At 39.8% G+C, this 18,500-nt stretch overlaps 2 protein-coding genes across 7 annotated transcripts in view; one reads left to right on the top strand and one right to left on the bottom strand.

The window, feature by feature from the left end:
* LOC107995327 (protein artichoke-like) overlaps window positions 1-18,500 on the top strand; it is a 193,426-nt gene that overhangs the window by 144,320 nt on the left and 30,606 nt on the right. The gene's annotated exons all lie outside the window — the stretch shown is intronic.
* On the bottom strand, window positions 1,354-3,362 carry LOC107995328 (alpha-glucosidase-like). Its single transcript, XM_062078261.1, has one exon. The coding sequence runs from the start codon at window positions 3,172-3,174 to the stop codon at window positions 1,435-1,437; it is 1,740 nt and encodes a 579-aa protein (XP_061934245.1). The 5' UTR covers window positions 3,175-3,362; the 3' UTR covers window positions 1,354-1,434.

Raw genomic sequence — 18,500 nt, 5'->3', positions numbered from 1 at the left:
TTGTTGTACATGGCGTTTCGTTCGAATGAATCGTCTTCTTGGAACAATCATTTCGAGGAAAAAGATTATATTCCGAATTTGTGAGCTATTTTCTTCTGCAAACGTCCTTCCATTCGATTTCTAATGCAAAATATTGCGAAGGGGGATTAATAAATTGAAGAATTTCTGGAAAGAAAATATTTAGAGAAATTTGTATTGTTGATTGGAAGAAGATTTATGACGAATTACTATTGAAACTCGAAAAGATTTATCCGAGCATAAATGGTGAAAATAGAAATTTCTTAATGAAAAAATAATAATTCTTCTGTCGATATCTATCGCTGAATTTCGTCTGGATATCCGCTTTTCAAATTCTCCTTTGGCTGCCTCTAAATATCTTCTAACTATAGTTCCAATATTAGAAATTTTAATTACACGTCAGTTGGTTGACGATGATTCTTCGACGCGTTATCGAGGAGGCGAAAGATAAAATTTGCAACCCTTTCCCTCGAGTATTCTCGAATTTAAGAACGGCATAATGTAATTATTCCATGAATATTCGAAAATTGGCGAAAGGATTTTCGATGTGCTAAATAATTCGACCATATTAAATACGCAAATGGCCGGTTAATTAACATGGCCGTTGACTGGCAGCCCACCGACCATTTTTCTTCTATACCGGTGGATGGGGGAAATCGAGGGAATAAAAGGTAACACAGAAATTATCTCTATGCCCGATTTTACTCGTCTATAATTTATGATGCCGAATTGAATCGCAATCCCGTTTCTAATTAATTATTTTAACCGATCGCTGTAACGGGATCCGATATAAATTTATTCTATAATGACTTTTTCCCTTGCCGGATACCACCATTTAAAACGCGATGAAAATGGAGATTTAATGATCGACCGAAACGAATGAGATAATCATTGGTTCGTTTATTTATCCGAATGTCTAACAAGGGACGAAATTAATGAAAATTGAATCAATTTAACGTTTCGTCCGAGAATAATATAATCGAATTCTCCAACAATAAGGGGAATAGATCGAAACAAATTCCTGCTGTAGGAATTGATGAGAATTTTAATAGATAAATAATTATTACCACTTTAAACGAATCGTGGCCTCGTTAAGGAATTTTCACGGATAATTATTAAATCCCCGTATTATAAATACCAAATTAATTCTTGCTCGATATGAATATGAAAGTTATTGTTATTCGTAGCATCCAAGGTTCGTTTTATAAAAGCTTCGTTTTACATATTTTCAATCGATTCGACTCGCCTAACAAGAAAGAACCGAACGAATTTTATCCCATAATTGCGTAGCAAAAAATACGAGGAAAGAGAAGGAAAACCTGGACAAATCGATTATTGATAATATTAAATTTATTAAACATGTTCGATCGATAATAAAAAGAGGCAAAAAAAAATAAACAATCATCTTCCGCCAATCTACAACCAATCTACACCTTGCCAATATCGCCAATACAATTTGTAATTGGTGAATATAGCCGAGTTAGAGCCGGGGATAGTCATCGAGGTCGGATAGATCCAGTTACCGTGGCTAAGACCGGAGCCGATGACGTTGTTCGCGTAGACGACGAGATCGGCAGGTGGATGTAGCGTGGACATGTTGATAGTGACAGGATTTTTGGAGAAATTTACCATAACTATCACGGTGTCGTTTCCGAGTTTCCGTTTCACGCTCAGAACCTTTCCATCGATCACGTCCACCTCCAAGCTCCCGTTCGCGATCACTGGCTGCTTCTTCAGATACGACATGGACTTGAACGCCACGTAATGGGAATAATATTCCTTCTTTTGAGCGGCAAGATTCAGAGACCTGTAATTGTCGTTGACGGGTAGCCAAGTCTTGTTTCTGTCGGAGAATCCAGCGCTCGTGCTGTTGTCCCATTGATAGGGCGTCCTCTCGGGATCCCTGGATTTCAAGTAATATTTGGCGGGGCCGGCGTTGCAACCGGCCGGGTCTACCGTCTCCGCGTACGTGAACGGCCTGTCCTCCATCCCGATCTCGTCCCCATTGTAAACAACCCCTATGCCGGGCAAAGTCAACGTCAGCATTAGGATCTCGTCAGCCCGTTGCCTGCCGAATCTCGAGGCGACGCGGTGATTGTCGTGATTGCCCGAGACCCAATTGGCAACGCTCCCGTTCGGCACGTTTCCCACCCATCTGTCGATCAGCTGTTTGAAGTCTGAGGCAGTCGACTGGTTGTTGAGGTCCATGATGAACATAAAGTTGAAGGGGACCGTGGATCCGGACTTGTAATACTTGACCGTCAAATTGAACTCTGTGTACGCTTCCGTGAGGATCATCCTGGGGTCGGAGTTGGTGCGATTCGAGTGCTCGTCCATAAGGTTTCTCCAGCTTCTCAACACGTCGTACGTCTCGTTTTGGTCCCTCGTGTACACGTGGACCAAGCTTTCGTAATCGTCCTTGGAGAGGTCGGTCCTGTTCGCGCTCGGCTCGTCCAACAGCCTCTTGTCCTCGAACATGTGATTGATGGCGTCGATCCGGAAACCGTCCACTCCCCTGTCCATCCAGAACGTCAGCACGTTCTTCATCTCCTGATCCAACGCGGCGCTCCTGTAATTCAGATCCGGCTGGCCAGCAGCGAACTGGTGCAGATAGTACTGCTGTCGAACGTCGTTCCATTCCCACGCCGAGCCCCAGAAGACGCTCAGCCAGTTGTTGGGCGGTTGCCTGGTCCCGTTCACGATCCTCGCGTCGCGCCATACGTAGTACTCGTCGTACGGTTTGATCCTTTGAACGCTCTTCTTGAACCACGGATGCTCGTGGGAACTGTGATTGGGCACGAAGTCGAGGATCACCTTCAAACCGAGAGTTTTCGCCCTTCTCACGAGCCTGTCGAAATCTGCCAAAGTGCCGTAATCCGGGTCGACGTCCGTGAAGTTGGAGATGTCGTAACCGAAATCGACCTGGGGACTCTTGTAGATGGGCGACAACCAGAGAGCCTGGGCTCCTATGTCAGCGATGTGATCTATCCGGGCCGTGATCCCGTTCAAATCGCCTATACCGTCCCCGTTGCTGTCTTGGAAACTCCTCGGATAGATTTGGTAGACGAGAGCATTTTTGTACCAGTTCACGTCCACGCAGTTGACTAGAGACGCGACGAGCAAGAGGCAAGGAACTGTTATCGTTGCTCGAAACATTTTGTCGAGCTATTGACGGGCAACGGGCCCAGTGTCGTGTATTTATTCGAAACGGATTCGATTAATCTGTTTACGTCGAATTACTTTTCCGATTATTATTGTGAATCGAAAAAAGAAGGAACGCGTGACTTTGTTGAATATCGGTTGTGCACGATGATAAGATTATAGCCGGCCACTTCGGCTGTGTTATCGCACGCGTATCGGACGATATGTTCTTCTTCTTGTCTGGGAAAGAAATTTTCCATATCGAAGTTGTTTACTATTTGCATCATGCAACCATGTATCGAGAGTTTTTCCGACACGTGATGCTTTTCTCTTGTTTAAAAAACAAGTTATGGTCGGCTTGGAAAATATTCGCGTTTGATAATTTATGATGTACGGATTGAAAGGAACGAGAGATTTATTATTTTATTAAGAATCGTTCGGATGTTGGAAAGAAAGATTATAAAACTATGTTTGATAAAGGAAGAAGAAAATGATTTCTTTTTATTTTTCTTTGGATGTTTTTCGGAATAATTTTTTATTATTTCCTAAAGTTATCTGATATATTTTTATTACGTATCGGTGTTTTGCATTTTGGAAGTAACTGTATCGACACTTGGATCGAAAAAAAGATCGAGTAAAAGTTAGCGGAAGACTCTCCACTGTGGAACATTGTAATACACCTCACTTCTCGATAAGATTTTTTTTTTTTTGAAATAAACATCCGTGTGAAAAATGATAAACAGCTATCTAATTTATCTCGCTTGTCTATGGCGTTTATGCAAAGTCTGTAAAAATTCTGCTAGAGATAAGGAATCATTGTCGACATTTTGTCGTAAATTCTTCAAAAAAAAGTCGAGAAATTAATTTATCGAGCGGGCACAATCATCAGTATGGAAACAGATAATTGGAATGGCGTGTCGTTAAAAGAGGGAAGTGGGATCCATTACCAAACAAGCGGTTGTTTTAATTTCGAATAGAGATATTCGTTGACAATAAAACGGGTAACAAAGGAAAAATGAAACAACGTGTAGCCAAAATGAAGCGGGCAATGGATTGAAAACAGCGCTCTATTTCAAAGCTATTTCCATGCATTTCGTTTCGTTCGAAATAAAAAAGCGTTTTATAACAAACATTACCAATAAAGGTTCTTCTTAATTGAAACAGAGGAAGGGGAACGAAAAAAAAAAAAAGAATATAAAACAAACACCGTCGATATTTTATTTTGTTTTATTTATTTTTTTCTTTCTTTTTTTTTTTTTTTACACGGGAAATGAAAAAGTTTCGATGAAAATGATTCGAAACAGGATGTGTTGAAAAGAAAAATTTTATCGATTTTTTCCGGTGACCGGTACGAATCCCCCTCCTCTCTCCCCCTTTCTTCTTTTGATCCGCGTAAAATGGATTCGAAAACGATTTATCAAAATTCCAACCGATTCGATAACATTGAAATTTTCAATCGGTTTCTCGGGTCTCCGTGTTTGTAAAACAAACCGCGCATAAAGATAATCAACCGAACGCCTATAGACTGCCAATATTCGTCACATTTGAATGATATCGGTATCCAGTTTGGGGGAGGAAAACGAATCAAAGCCACCTTTTTTTTTTGTTGCTTTTTTTTTTTTTTTTTACTCCCGATCAATCCGGCTCGCGCGCACTGGACAAAGGAAAACGTTTTTCGGATCGCTCGCAAAAAAATGTTCTCTGACACGCATTGTTTTGGTGGAACACGAGCAACGATACACTGTTGAAATAGAACATGGTCCACGTCGATTCCGGAACCACGGCTCAATATCCGACTTTTGTCACAGAAATCATTTCACTCTCTCTCTCTCTCTCTCTCTTTTTCGTTCTATAAATTAGAGATCCCTAGATAGATATTTTTCCCCTAGATTCTTCCCGAGAAAAAAGAAAAGGGACGAAAGAAAGAGACGAGAAATATTATTCGCATCTCGAGTAAATTTTCTTGATTTAATTAAACGTTTTGAGCTTGGGGTTAATTAATCCGCGAGATTACGAGTCTGAGGGTACGTTCCAACCCCTCCTCCTCCCTCCTCAACGTTCTCCGTAGAGTACTAATTAAAAATACTAACGTGAGAACGTGTATGTTGCGAAAAACACTTCCTAGCGCGATTTATATGATCGAGATTTACTTAGATCGTTGTGGGGGGGGGTTAAACGCGTTGCTCGCTTATAAAACGCAACGAGGGGACAAAGTTTCGCAGGAGCATTATTTCCGCGCGTAATTTTCCTCCCGGCTTATTGCGAACTGCATCCGTTCATTGTCCATTCCGGGTACAATTTCACCGAAACGATGAATTATTCATACTGTAAACATTCGTTCTTCCCAGGTAGTTATCAGTCTTTCCACCGCCACGTTCCAACACGGCCCCCCTCCATGCTTCTTCTTAAACCTGTGCTTTAAATCGGACTCGTTTTTCATTTTTTTACCGCTGAAACAACGAAACGTGCGAAACTTTGCAACGATTCCCCCTGTTTCCCGCCGGCAATTAGTTCCGTGAAAAAAGAAACGGGAACAATAACAATAATCGTAGGAAATCTAAACTTTTTTAGATTAAATTTAAAGAAAAAAATCGATCCCTTTGATAATTAATTCCACAAAAGGGAAGAAGGAAAGAGAAGAGCAATAATGGAAAGAAAGGATTCGAAGAAAAAGTTTGCGCGTGCGAGATGGTTGTTACGATCATTGAGTCACTCTGATCCCTCCACTTGCCCCCCTCCCGAATAATTAATTCTACGAAAAGAAAAAGAAAATCGTGTGAGACAACTGTACCACGACAAATTGCGTTCTGAAACGACAAAAAAAAAAAGCAATTAATTTCAAAGCGAAAAGAGAACAAACAAAAAATAGAGAAAGAATACGAAAAATAAGGAAAAGAGCACGAAACTCCGTAATGATTTTCTCTCCCTTCGCAATTAATTGAAAGAAGAAAAGGGGGGGGAAAAAAAGGAACAATAACCACCAAAATAGAATTTAATCGATCGTTCATACGAAAAGAAAATTTTTATGCTCGAGATGATCACGAACTGGCGACGAACGTTGAGATTTTAACTTAATTTCCACGGATTCGAAAGAAGAAAATGGAATGCTTTTCATGCGCGATCGCTTCGAAAGGGCGAGACGAGGGTGGAGACGTAGGGATTTGCGTTGCGCCGTTGTAACGAGGCCACGTTATGTCAGCCACCCTTGCCACGAAGGGATAGTCAAACAACTCCCCCCTCGCAGTTTACGGCCGTAATTAACTTCCTAGGTTATTAGCCCTCGTTCGCGGTCGTAGCTTCCTATCTCGACAGGACTTTGTCTCACGACTCTTCCCGCGGATAATCCACCCCTCCTCTTTCGCAGACTTTCATCCGATGTCGGGCAGCAGTTTTTCGAACAGTGTCATCGATACTCCATTATTATCTCGTAAATCGTAAAGGGGAATTGGTAATCGATGACAGAGTGTAACGGAAATTTCTTGTTGAATATCGTCGCGAAGAAGGAAGCTGTGTGCGCGTGGTTTACGTGGATGCGAATTGTAGAATCATCGATTGAGTTACATTATTTGGTATGACTTTTTTATTAAAATACAACTTTAATTAGTTGCGATGAATAATCTCGCTATAATACCGGTTTTATATTAATAATTTTCTGACTCTTTAAAGAGAGATGTAATTGATAACTTTGTATAAATAAAATTGTGGAATTTTTATAGATACGTCAACGCGTGTTAAAAAAATTATCTATCCGTGTTAAGTTAAAGAAACGGTATAGAAATTCTTTAAAAATGCGCAACAATTTAATTCCTCTAACCAATATAAATTTGTTTCAACGGTAAAAGAAAAGAATAATCATCCATTTCATAAATATTTATCTCGCGAGGAAGTCGCCCTTTTAACGTATACGTTTTCGATCATAACCTCGCATACGTTTTTCGAGATTCGTGTAACACGTGAAATGCATTGCAGGCCACGGTGGTTCGATAAATTGGCGGGAACAAAAGAGAATGGACAGAACGGGAAAAGCGGCGACTCGTTACACACGTGATGCTAAACAGTCGTGCATCCACGACTGCAAATTAATTAACCCACGCATGCATTATTATCGAAAGCACAACACGGGACCAAGCAATGTGATCCTAATTAAATTTTCAATACGCAACAGTCCATCCGGTAAATCAACATAGTTGGAATACCATGAAATTAAATGAGAGCACGTTCTTCGAATAATTGCATCACACGCACAACGGGTATGTAATATGTCACCGATGGACCCCGCAATTGGAAAAACTCCATTTCGCATTCATGCCCTCTCTTTCGCGTATTTCCACTCGTAAGAACAATTGCAATTGCGATATTTAAAGCATAAAAAAGAATGTTGCTATTCTTTAATTATTCGAAACACAAATTGCCATTGATTGACCGATTCGACAAGAATTTCCAATTACGAATACGCATTTTGCATAACACATAAAATGATTAACGAATCATTTTAAATAGCAACTGCAATTCCAATCTTCGCTACTATCTACTTGATCGATATTATCCCCTTATGAGGATAAGAACGACACGAGGGATGAATAGGACGAAACGCATTGAAGATCTTGGACTGACATCGCCGATCTCCACCAAAGTTTCAAAGCAAAGAGAGAGAGTGAACCCTCCTCCCCCTACCATCAGTGCTCGGATGACGGTCGTTGTTCTCAGGTATTTCGTTGTTTCTAAGTGACTGTGGAGCAATGTCTGGCAGCTCATTACACCGGGTCGCGAACCCAGGAGAATCTCGTGCGAGGGAAATGAGATGGCGAACATGAGGTAGCGCGATGCTCGCCCCTTCCCTCTTGCTCCCTCGGTTGAAGAATTTTCGTTAGCCGGGGAAAGAATTCAGCCGCACAAAGGGCGTCTCCCGGCTTAGACGTGACATTGTGTCGCGAAAGTGGCTACGGTCGGAATAACGCGCGTCCACTGTAATTCCGTGGAATAACGTGGGTTCACCAACCGCGAAGATTGCCAACCTTTGCGCGCCGTCCTTCCTTCTCTCGCTTCTCTCTACTCTCCCTCGCGAAATTTTTCTCTCCTCGACGCTTGATATCTCTTCTGGATAAAGAAATTTGGGAAAACAGAGAGAGAGAGAGAGGGAGGGAAATGAGAAAATTTTCTTGTCCAAGTGGGGAAGGTGAGATTAAAAAGGGAGTCAAAGTTTTTAATTATTACTCGATCTTTCTTTGCTTTGTTGTTTTTTCTTGTCTTTTAATAGTCCATGGTATTAAGTTTTAATTAAGAGGAAAGGACGGAAGAGAATCAAGCTTCGATTAACGAAGGGGGTTAAATGATTGTCGATGTAGCTTGGGAATCGAGTTCTCGCTTGGATCTCTCTTCTCTGAAGACTCGAAGCAATCCCGGAGAGTCCAATTTCCTTCCCCGAACCTTGTGCGCCCGTTGAATGCGGCCCCGTGTATATGTAAGTTTTGCAATTCATATTTTCGAGGGTAAAAAAAAAAGAAAATAAAAAAAATTGGGTTTAAAAGGCCGCGCTCTGCCTCTCGAATGGAAATTGCCGCGGCCAGTTTTCTACGTACAGCTGCTGGATATAAAATTAAATAAGGCCGTGATAAAATCCCCCTCTGGAATGAAAATCTAGGCAACAAACTTACAAATTAACCGGAAGTTTATGAAAAAAATCGAAATCGTTATTCCGCAACAATTCGAGAAAGTACGTTCCTCTCTTTTTATCTCGATTCGTGGAATAATGATCCTTTAATTATTCCTCCGATTTCTGCAAGTAGAACTTCAATTTTTAGAAATATTTCTTCCTCGCTAAGAAATGTTTCTCTCTTTCGTTTCCCGCAATCAAGAGAAGCGAGAAAAAAGAATCCAGGGAAAAATAACACTTATCTATAAAAAAATTAAATTCAAAAACACTTGAAGATTTTAAAAATATCTCAACGCAGTTCAAGATAATTCTACGTTTCTTTCATGCTCGATAATGCCTTTCTTTTTCTTTTTTCTTTCTTTCTTTTTCTCCTCTCCTCGGACTCTCTTATCTGAAACAACTCTCCTGTTTGAAAAATCTTGACGATAAACACAAGAAACAGTCATCTGGCTATCGTTAGCACGCACAATCTACTCGGGGAACAATGAACGAGGAAAATGGCCGTTCCAATTAACGTTATTTATCAACAGCTAGAGTGTTTCAGAAGCGGGATACAAATACAAGCAATACCTTTCCCCTTTAACACCGAAATAGTCGACAGCCGTGAGAATTGGCCGAGCCAAGGAATAATAATTCGCGCTCCGGAATAAGGAGAAAACTTGGCGAATATTTTATATTCCCTCCTCCTCCTCCTTCTGCCCCGACAAACCACGGGAAAAGAAATTAGAACTTTAAATTCGTATTTTTTCCGCTCTGCGGAATTTGTCGATCCTTCCACGAAATACCAGAAATCGTAAAATCGATCGAAACGCCAGATCCATCTTCTTGAATCAAAATCTCCTTGTTGAAAATGAAAAAATAAAACTGAAGCTTTCGCTCGCCAATTCCCTCCGTAAGGGGGGTGAGAAACGAGGTGAGGAAGACGAACAGATTATTTATTAATCGATGAGAAATACTCGAGGGAACGATAATAAACTTTTGGCTTATTCAAAATGGCGGGGTGGGTGCGTACGTTGTCCGTTGAACAAGAACGAGAGACACATGACGAAGATATGAAAACGTTGTTTCGATGCGAAAGTCGAGTTTCGCGTTGGCGGAAGTTCGAGTGTCGTCGAGGATCATGATGGATCGATTTTGTGCACGGAGGATGGGGCGAATTTTCGATCGATCGATCGATCCAAAGTTTCGATAAACAGGAGGAGGGAGGGAGAATTTATTCGTCGTTTTGGGATGAGATGCGGCGGTTCTATTGGATGGTTGTTCGAAGGGTGAAGGGGAGATGGTTGTTTAATATCGAAAAAATTTTTAACACGAGCTCGGCTGACCGAATCGCAGGAGAATCTCCATTCACTTTCGTATTCAAAAGCGGTTCAATTTCGGGGTTATAAAGCGATCAAAGAAAGAAAATAAAGGTTCAAATTGAAATTTGAAATTCGCGGATTCGCGCTACCTGTTTTATATTGATATTAATGAAACGTGGAAAATGGTGGCGCGATATGAAGAAATATATATATATTTGAAACGCGTAATGAATTTAAATCCATTTCGGTCAATTAAGCGTCGGTCAATGCACCTATGTAACTCGAAAATTCTCGATGGAAGACATGGCAACGTGCATAAAATATGGCAATTAAGAAAACATCTTCTCATCGTGGGGATATAATACACGAAAAGTGTAATATCTCTTGGTAAAATGTTGTGAAGAAAAAAAAGGAAAAGAAGGCTCTCGTTCGGATCTATATCATTTTTATTATCGAATCGAAGATGTACTCGATTCGACGAAATTTTTCTCATGAATATTTAAATATAAATCATTTGTCTTTCTCTTTTTTTGATTCGTGAGACACGTACTCGATTCAAAGTCAAAACTAATATAACATATGTGAGGCATGGGTCGAATTCACACACGGTAGAGATCCAGCTTCCTGCGGTTCCAAGTATTATGAGTTAAATTTAACAAGTCACGGAACTTTCTCAACCTCTCTCCAAATACGAGGGAAGTTAAACTCTGGAGGCTGGCTTTCGATGTGTCGATAAATAAGCCTTAAGCGTCATCTTTATACACCAACTTTGTCTTGTGAATCGACTTCTATAATTAGTCTTACAAACTTTTAAATCTATACATATAAAAATCACATCTTTACGATAAATTAAACTTTTAAAACAAACTGCACTGTTTTAATCGTTTGTGAGTAAAAACTTGTCTCTATTGATCAAATAAATCAAGAGGTACGTCGTTTATTCGATACTTGGGGCGCCGTCCAAGAAATCTACTAAATCTATATCCTATTAACCATCCTCCATAATTGACGTTCAATCTTCTGGATCGCCATTTCGTTCCAAGCCTCGCATAATTAAAATAACGTAGTAAAAATACAATTCTCGCGGCTAATAGCGGTTCTAACGAAGGTTAGGAAAGTAAGCCGGCCATAATTAAAACGTAGCGGCCGGGCGCACCACTTGAATCCAAGCGTATAACACGACCTGTTCACGCACTTATATCGCTCGACAAGCGCAACCCCTCGCTTCGACGCAGCTCCCCTCCCCCTCCTTTTCTTTCTTCATCCCTAGAAAAAAGTTTTTCCCTCCCTCCACTCCCGGTTGAATGAAACTCGTCGTCGCGGGTGAACGTACTCCTAGTTTTCCCACGCACTTCGCCCTCCACGTTTGCCTTCACCGTCTCCTCCTCAGTCCTTGGATATTTCCCCAAGCTTTGGATAGAAGGGGGAGAGGAGAGGTTAGCTTTGGCAGCTAGTAAATATCGCCAATTCGAAGGAAAAACACGATGCTTTTTTCCTTTCGCGTTTCCCTGCTTCTTATTCGATGGAAAAATATTTGGATTATCACGGATTAAAAATTTGTACACAATATTTTCCCTTGTTATTCCTTATCCAAATGAAATCATCCGTCGAGGAAAGCATCTATCTATCTCTAAGAATAAGTTAAATAGATCTATCTTCTCGAGGACGCTTTCATTCACGCGCTATCTCTAACACACATTGTGGACAGTTTTAATAAAGATAAACGATTCAAGTGCGCGATACTTTGTTATTTGTAGAAGAACATTCTAAAGATGAATTCGACGGAGAATCGAGGTATGAGCAAATTTTGTGCGCGAAATTTTGTTATTCTTTCCGAAGAATAATATCGAAGCATGAATTCGGTTTTTGGAAATTCTGTTCAAAGGCTTGGGTTATCATCCAATGAGCTGTAATCCGAATCGAGATTGCCGTGTCTGAGATCACACAGGCTCGCGATTACTATTGCACCGTAAAATGGCCGGATTCCAAACCGTTGGTCGCATTCCAACGGTTGCGTATCTCGCGTCAAACGGAATTCACCGTGCATCCGTCAGATTGACGAACATCAAGGCGACGTTAATGCTATTTAGAGGGAACAAAGCGATTGGTAAAGGCAATCAGACTTTGGATCAATCGATTCTTGGTTATTGTCGTATTTTACATCAAAAGGCGCAATTGTTTTGAAGAAAGAAAGATGGAGAATGCTTGAACAAGAAATGGACGGGATTCGCATCGTGTTTTACTCGCAAATTGTGAAATGATATATGGGAAGACAGCCAAAAGAATGTGGATCAGATTAGCAATTTTTTCCATCGATTGTAATTTAATTTGAAGTCTCGAGTTGATTCTAAAATAGAATAATTCGAGTTCGTTTCGAGTACAACTGATGACGAACTCGAGGATCAAAATTAAGTTTCTGTGGATTTTATTTCGTGGATCAATGAAGAATTTCATTGAACTACACCCTGATGTAACGAAGAGTTATAAATTTCTCAAGTTTTCTGAATTTAATTAATATTCGTTTCGACTATAATAATTAAATTTTTCATGCGACATTTCGTAATCGATCTCCTCTCTACTCTTATCTTAAAATCTTACTCTTGTGAATTCTACGTTATTATGACTAATATTGTTTCTTTTTATTAGATTTTCACTTTGATAATAATCGATATCGCGGAAGAAGACAATAGAAAACAAAGCACATTATTCTTCGCTGGAAAATTCGAGCTGAACAATTATCTTCGAATCGATAATAAAAGCGACGGATGATTCAGATTGGTGAAAGATCGATCAAAATTATCCTGTTGTGACGCGATGTCATTTAAATCACTGCAATTTCGGTTGGATATCAATTTTCACAAAGATATTCGCAGATTAGGATTCTAATTAACCACTATCGTTTCCTATTAGCAATCTGTAGCAAAGGATATGCATGGTTAGGATATCAACAGCGCTGTCCGTCTCGTTATTGCTGAAATATCATCGGCGGTCCAATTGCAACGTGGATTGTGTAATTTGTATCGCGATAATAAGACGGAAAATAGCTGCAGTTAGGTCGTTTCGAACCGCCATTGGGAATACGCGTAAGTTTCAATTTCAATACTACAGTTTCCTAACTCCCCTATATCTAAAACACTTGCGTTTCGAAGGAGGGGGAAATACGTGGAACCTGGGATAAAGTGGTAAACTTTGAATTGTGTTAGCGAAAAAACGAAGAGCAAAGAAGGATTTGTCCTCGTTACGGGGTCTTGAAGCGAGCCTTTGTCTGCGAGAAAATGAGATTTAAACGTTAAAAAAGACGTACGAAGGGAAATAAGATTTTTCTAAAAAATTATTGGAATATCGTTGTGTTCAAACTGAGGTGGACAAAATGGAACGTCTGTGTAAAACCTTTATTCTTATAACGCGAAAGAAAGTATTAAATAGTAAGTATGAATTGCACGTATAAGTAATATAAATTTATTTAACACTTAATCTCAAACAACATTTTTTTCTTTCGTTTCAGCTTTGTTTTATTTATTAACAAGAAACACTGAACGATAATGTCGATGATTAGCATCGGCTACGTGCCTTCGAGCGCAAACAAATCCGAGAAACGATGACGAATCCTTAATGCAGAAGAAAACGTGTGTTGAATATTACAATTTATTATTATTCATCGTGATACAATTCGATAAAAAATACTTCTTCTCCATATTGTTTGAATTTGTTTGTGATTGGCCAGTCTTTTTAATAATTCGTTAACGGAACCGAAAATTTTTGCAAAAGAAAATGTTGAAACTATTTAACAAAAGTCCACAAATGTTCCCACATTTCTGGGACACCTCGTATAGAAAGAGGTTCACGAACGTTTCACTTTGCGGGACAAAGAGAAATATTTTTAGAAAAATATTTTCAATTTGGGATGGAAAAATCGGTGGAAACGTCAGCAACATAAATCCGGCATGAAAATACACGATCCTTAATACCCGAAATGAATCAAGAGGCTTGGAATTTTCTGAAATCATAATAGTTAATATTATTCATGATATCGTAATAAACTAGAATATCGTATGATGTACGATAATCTCGGTTTGGTGTCGAGCGATAGTTCAACTTCAACATTGAATATTTCCGCTTCACCGCTGACCAAGTTTGCCACGCGGAGGGAAAATTTATCACGGATAAATTTCAGCATCGCGGGATGTTTGATATTCCTCGCGCTTGGGGGGAGGAGGGGATATTCGCGAAAAACTGGGGAGCGAAGTTTGTTTTCCGACTACGAGGGAAAGTTGGTTCCCATGAAAATCCGTTTAAACTCGAGAAATAAGGGTTTCGTGACGGCAAAATAGCCACGAGGCTAACCCAATTTCGGCCTTTTAAAGGATTTCCATAAAGATTTTCGACCGCGGAAGAAAATCACCGATCGATCAACCGTGATCAGCTTATCACAGCCGTGGATCGTGGAAAATTATTTGTTGTTGCTCAATCAAACGTGAACAAAAATCTTATATCGATTCCAATATGGAGGTACGTTGTAAGTGTATTGTGTATAATTATAAAAATATTAAGCTGAATTTACGAAAATTCAGAGGATTGGAATCCAAAAATATCGTTTCGAGGATTACTCGTTGAGGAATTTAAGTTTGCGTTGGGCAAAGTGAGACAAAGATAGAGTGAAATGGTTTATTCTGTCTTTGTTCTAAACAAATGCTGATAAATTGCTTAATAAATCCTTCAATGATATAAATATAAGGATTATATATAAAATAGGTATGAAAAATTATCGTAGAATATATTCGTTTCTATAATGAAATGCTCGAGAGAAATTAAAGAATTATTATTCTTGATGTTTTCTTATATCGTTATAAATACGTATTTGATAAAAATATCTCGGAGAGCACATTATTTCATCTTGTTTACTCGAGATATAATGAGTTATGTGTTCTTTTATTTCGATTATCTTTTCATAAACGAGATAAAAAAAAAACAAATTCAATCTTCAATATCTCTAAATATTCAAATAATGAATCTGAAATTTCTGAGACATGACGTTCTATTTTGTTGCTTTAGCGACGAATCTTTCTCGCTCGCAGCGAGATTTTTAATTTCCTTAACCCTTTCGTTCCACGCGTATCTCTCAGACATCATAACATGAAACTAAGTTCAATCAACGTGGAGTGGAACCGTGATAAAAAAAAAGAAAGAATAATCCATGATTTCTTGTGCTCGCGTTCGTTGCAAGAAATCCATATATGAATGAGAAGAAACTCGTTCGTTTGAAAAATGCACGTGAAACGCAACGAGGAAACGATTTCTATCGCGATCTTTCCGAAGGAAGAGTTGGAAAGATACTCGAATCTGTTTCTGCCCGGCCTGTCTTCACCTCCTCTTTTCCATTCGTCGTCCGTCTTTGCGTTTGAACAGAAATCCCCTTCCCCTCCTTAGAACTTAGAAATCAGATTCGCGGAAAAGCTCCTCGCGATTTTCATTTCTCGATCCTTTCATGTCTCGATTACTAGTTTCCTGAAGCCAAACTGGCGGCGAGAATCGAGATCAGAGGAAGACGGGATATAAAGTTGTGTAATCGAAAAAGCAATTGTTGTTAGCACGCAAACATCCTTTTACAACCGCTCGGGCGGAAAAAGAATTAAGCTTTTCGAGCGATTTCCTTTATATGAAATTCCTTCTCTGCCGACAGTGCAGAGTGTTCGTCCGTTCATTTTTCATCCTTGATGAAAAATTTGTTGGATCGCATTCCTCGAAAATCGTTAATGGTTAATCAATGCATTTCTTAATTTCTATGAAAATATTTTTTTCTAGATTTTATTTTCACTTCGAAGAGAGTTATTGTAATAACTAGTTGATACATATGAAGTGACAAAATTCCTCTTTTAAATAAATTCACCTTTGATAGGTGAAAGTGACAACTTTTGGTATAATTTTTATCATACGAGATCCTTTAAGGACTACACATAGTTGTAGTATTAAGCCAATGGTTAAAAATTGTTACACGGTGAACGGAATAATTTTTCAGATTTTTAAGTGTCGAGTATTAAGAATGATCATACGAATCGTCTCCTAATATCGATTCAATACTCACCAAATTTTGATAAATAGGATATTACATGTTTAATATCGAGGATAAAACGGAAATATAAATGCGTCCACAATGCTTAATAAAATATGCAATGTGTTATCAATATGTTGCGAGACATATCCGATTAATCGGTACAAAATCTGTACAAATTTATGAAGCAGATTTATTAATAAAACACTTGGATATTGAAATTGGTAAACCGAATGATAAAACAATAGACGGACAATATTTTCAAAAGTGTATTAAGAGAAAGAGAGAGAGAGAGAGGAAAAAGCCTGAAATTTTTCAACACGCGTTAAAAAAATTACTCCATCTGCAGTTGCACTCTTTTAAAGAGAGTACCACTTTCGTTTCCACTCTGTAACGAAATTTAACAATAAAAATAAAATCCACGTATTTATCTTCTCCGAGGATCATCAAAGGTAAAAAAAAGGAAACGGAGAAAAGAAATGGAATTACGCTTACGTTAGAACAAAGTTGAAAGCAAACACGCGACAGGAGATACATCGCGATCGAGTCGATCGCAGGCGTCGAAGAAATTAATCGAATCCTCCCTGCGAGGGCACTTAAACGCGGCAGGCAAACAATTTATACGAAGAGGGTGTTTACGAGAGGCAAAGCTGAAGAGGGAGCTTGCTCCGCGTCTTCCGCTTCCCCTAATGAAAACTGCCAAGGATTAATTAATTTGCGATAAAAGGAAGGATTGCCCTCCCTCCCTCCCTCCCTCCAGGTGATGAAGCGCGCTTTGCCCGACCCGGGACCCCTCCCCCTTACCCCGTAACGACCTATTTATTATGCACAAGTCGGAGAATCCTTAATGGTCGGCGCAATTAGCCGATACCGGTGGTGCGTGACACCCCACCGCCGCGTCGAAATACGAGAATACGAGGTCCGCGCCTCCCACACAGCTTTTAACACCCGACGAAAGGAGGAGGAAAGGCCGATGATCGATTTAACCGGCACCCGTTTCGACGGGCGCGCAACAATTGATGCGCGGATGGCCTCGATCGTTCGATCGATCGGTCGATCGATGCATCGCCCGGGACGATAATTACGGAGATTGCACGCGATGAAAATAACGGTGGAAAATAGTGGAACTGTTGGGTGGTGAGAGAGAAGGGGGAGAGGGGGAGGAACAATGCTCGCGTTTCGTTCGGCCGATGTTTGCAGCTGGTCTGACTCGATCGGACGGCCATGAATTATTCGATATTTTTTAACGGAACGACTTTTCGGTCCGCGATGGGGGATAGTCGCGCGGGATAGGATCTCGATAACGCGCCGCTCGATGATGATCGGCATCTCTGTTTTATATCGCTTTCTCTTCTTCGCTTTTTTTGCTCGTTCTAGCCAATTGCTTCGAGGAATGGAGAAAAAGAAAGTTTCTGCTTTGAGTTTATTCGATATCGGGGAATTTTATTCCGCGTACACGTTTCGCCAGCTGGCTTCTTCGAGGATTAAACGACAGGCTGATATTGTGTTGATGATGTCGGTTTTTTTCTTTTTGTACGTCGAGCAAACGTGTTTACGTTTCAGAGGACTCTGTGATTCTCAAGAAGAATTAAAAGAGTATCGCGATAATATTTACTGGGATTTCCAAATAGTTTAATATATTGCGAGCAATGATTCGTGGGCGGACAAACATTGAGTTGAGATATAAAAATACCACTAAAAAAAGATTTCCTCTGATATTTCGCAATCTTAAAATAAAACCTTTCCCAAGAAAAAATTTCTTATGTGATTTCTTTTGTTCCTAGACTTCGATTACTGTCAATTAAACTGATTAGCTATCAGATCTTTAGAAAAATATGCGTCGGCCGCAGCACGCACAACTGTGAGCGGCGAGTGACGGTGATTTGAATTACGGAGTAGTACGGATAAATGGCGGGGTGGTGGCGCGCGTGGCTCGGCTCAATAAACTTTTTTTCTTTATAGTTACATTTTTCTTGTTTGCATATTAAATGACGGGCGGCCAGGCGCTAATCTCCGCTCACACCGTTAGAATTCTTAATAATCGTGCATCTGCTGAAGGAAGGAATTGCAGGCATTTCGAGGAAGCAAGAAAGTCGCGAACGAGGGCGCAGACCGCGTTATTTATGCAAGCAATAAAAGGAAAAAAAGAAGAAAAGAAAGGCGGAGAACCGCCATTGAGAATTTCTCCGATTAATAAAGATACTTTTTAAAATTGTTGTATCGGAGGAAAAGTATGAGAAAAGTAACAAAGGACTCGAATCCTCTTCCTTGTTTCACTTAAAATTCGGCCATCTTGAGCTAACGTTTCGTTTAGTGTTCAATGCAAAGCAAACTTCGA

The sequence above is a fragment of the Apis cerana genome, linkage group LG8 (assembly GCF_029169275.1).
Source record: "Apis cerana isolate GH-2021 linkage group LG8, AcerK_1.0, whole genome shotgun sequence".
Taxonomy (NCBI): Eukaryota; Metazoa; Arthropoda; class Insecta; order Hymenoptera; family Apidae; genus Apis; species Apis cerana.
This window is presented reverse-complemented; position numbering and strand designations above follow the sequence as displayed.

Bases quoted from the DNA above. Each gene is read 5' to 3' on its own strand.
- LOC107995328 (XM_062078261.1), bottom strand. From the start codon at position 3,174: ATGTTTCGAGCAACGATAACAGTTCCTTGCCTCTTGCTCGTCGCGTCT.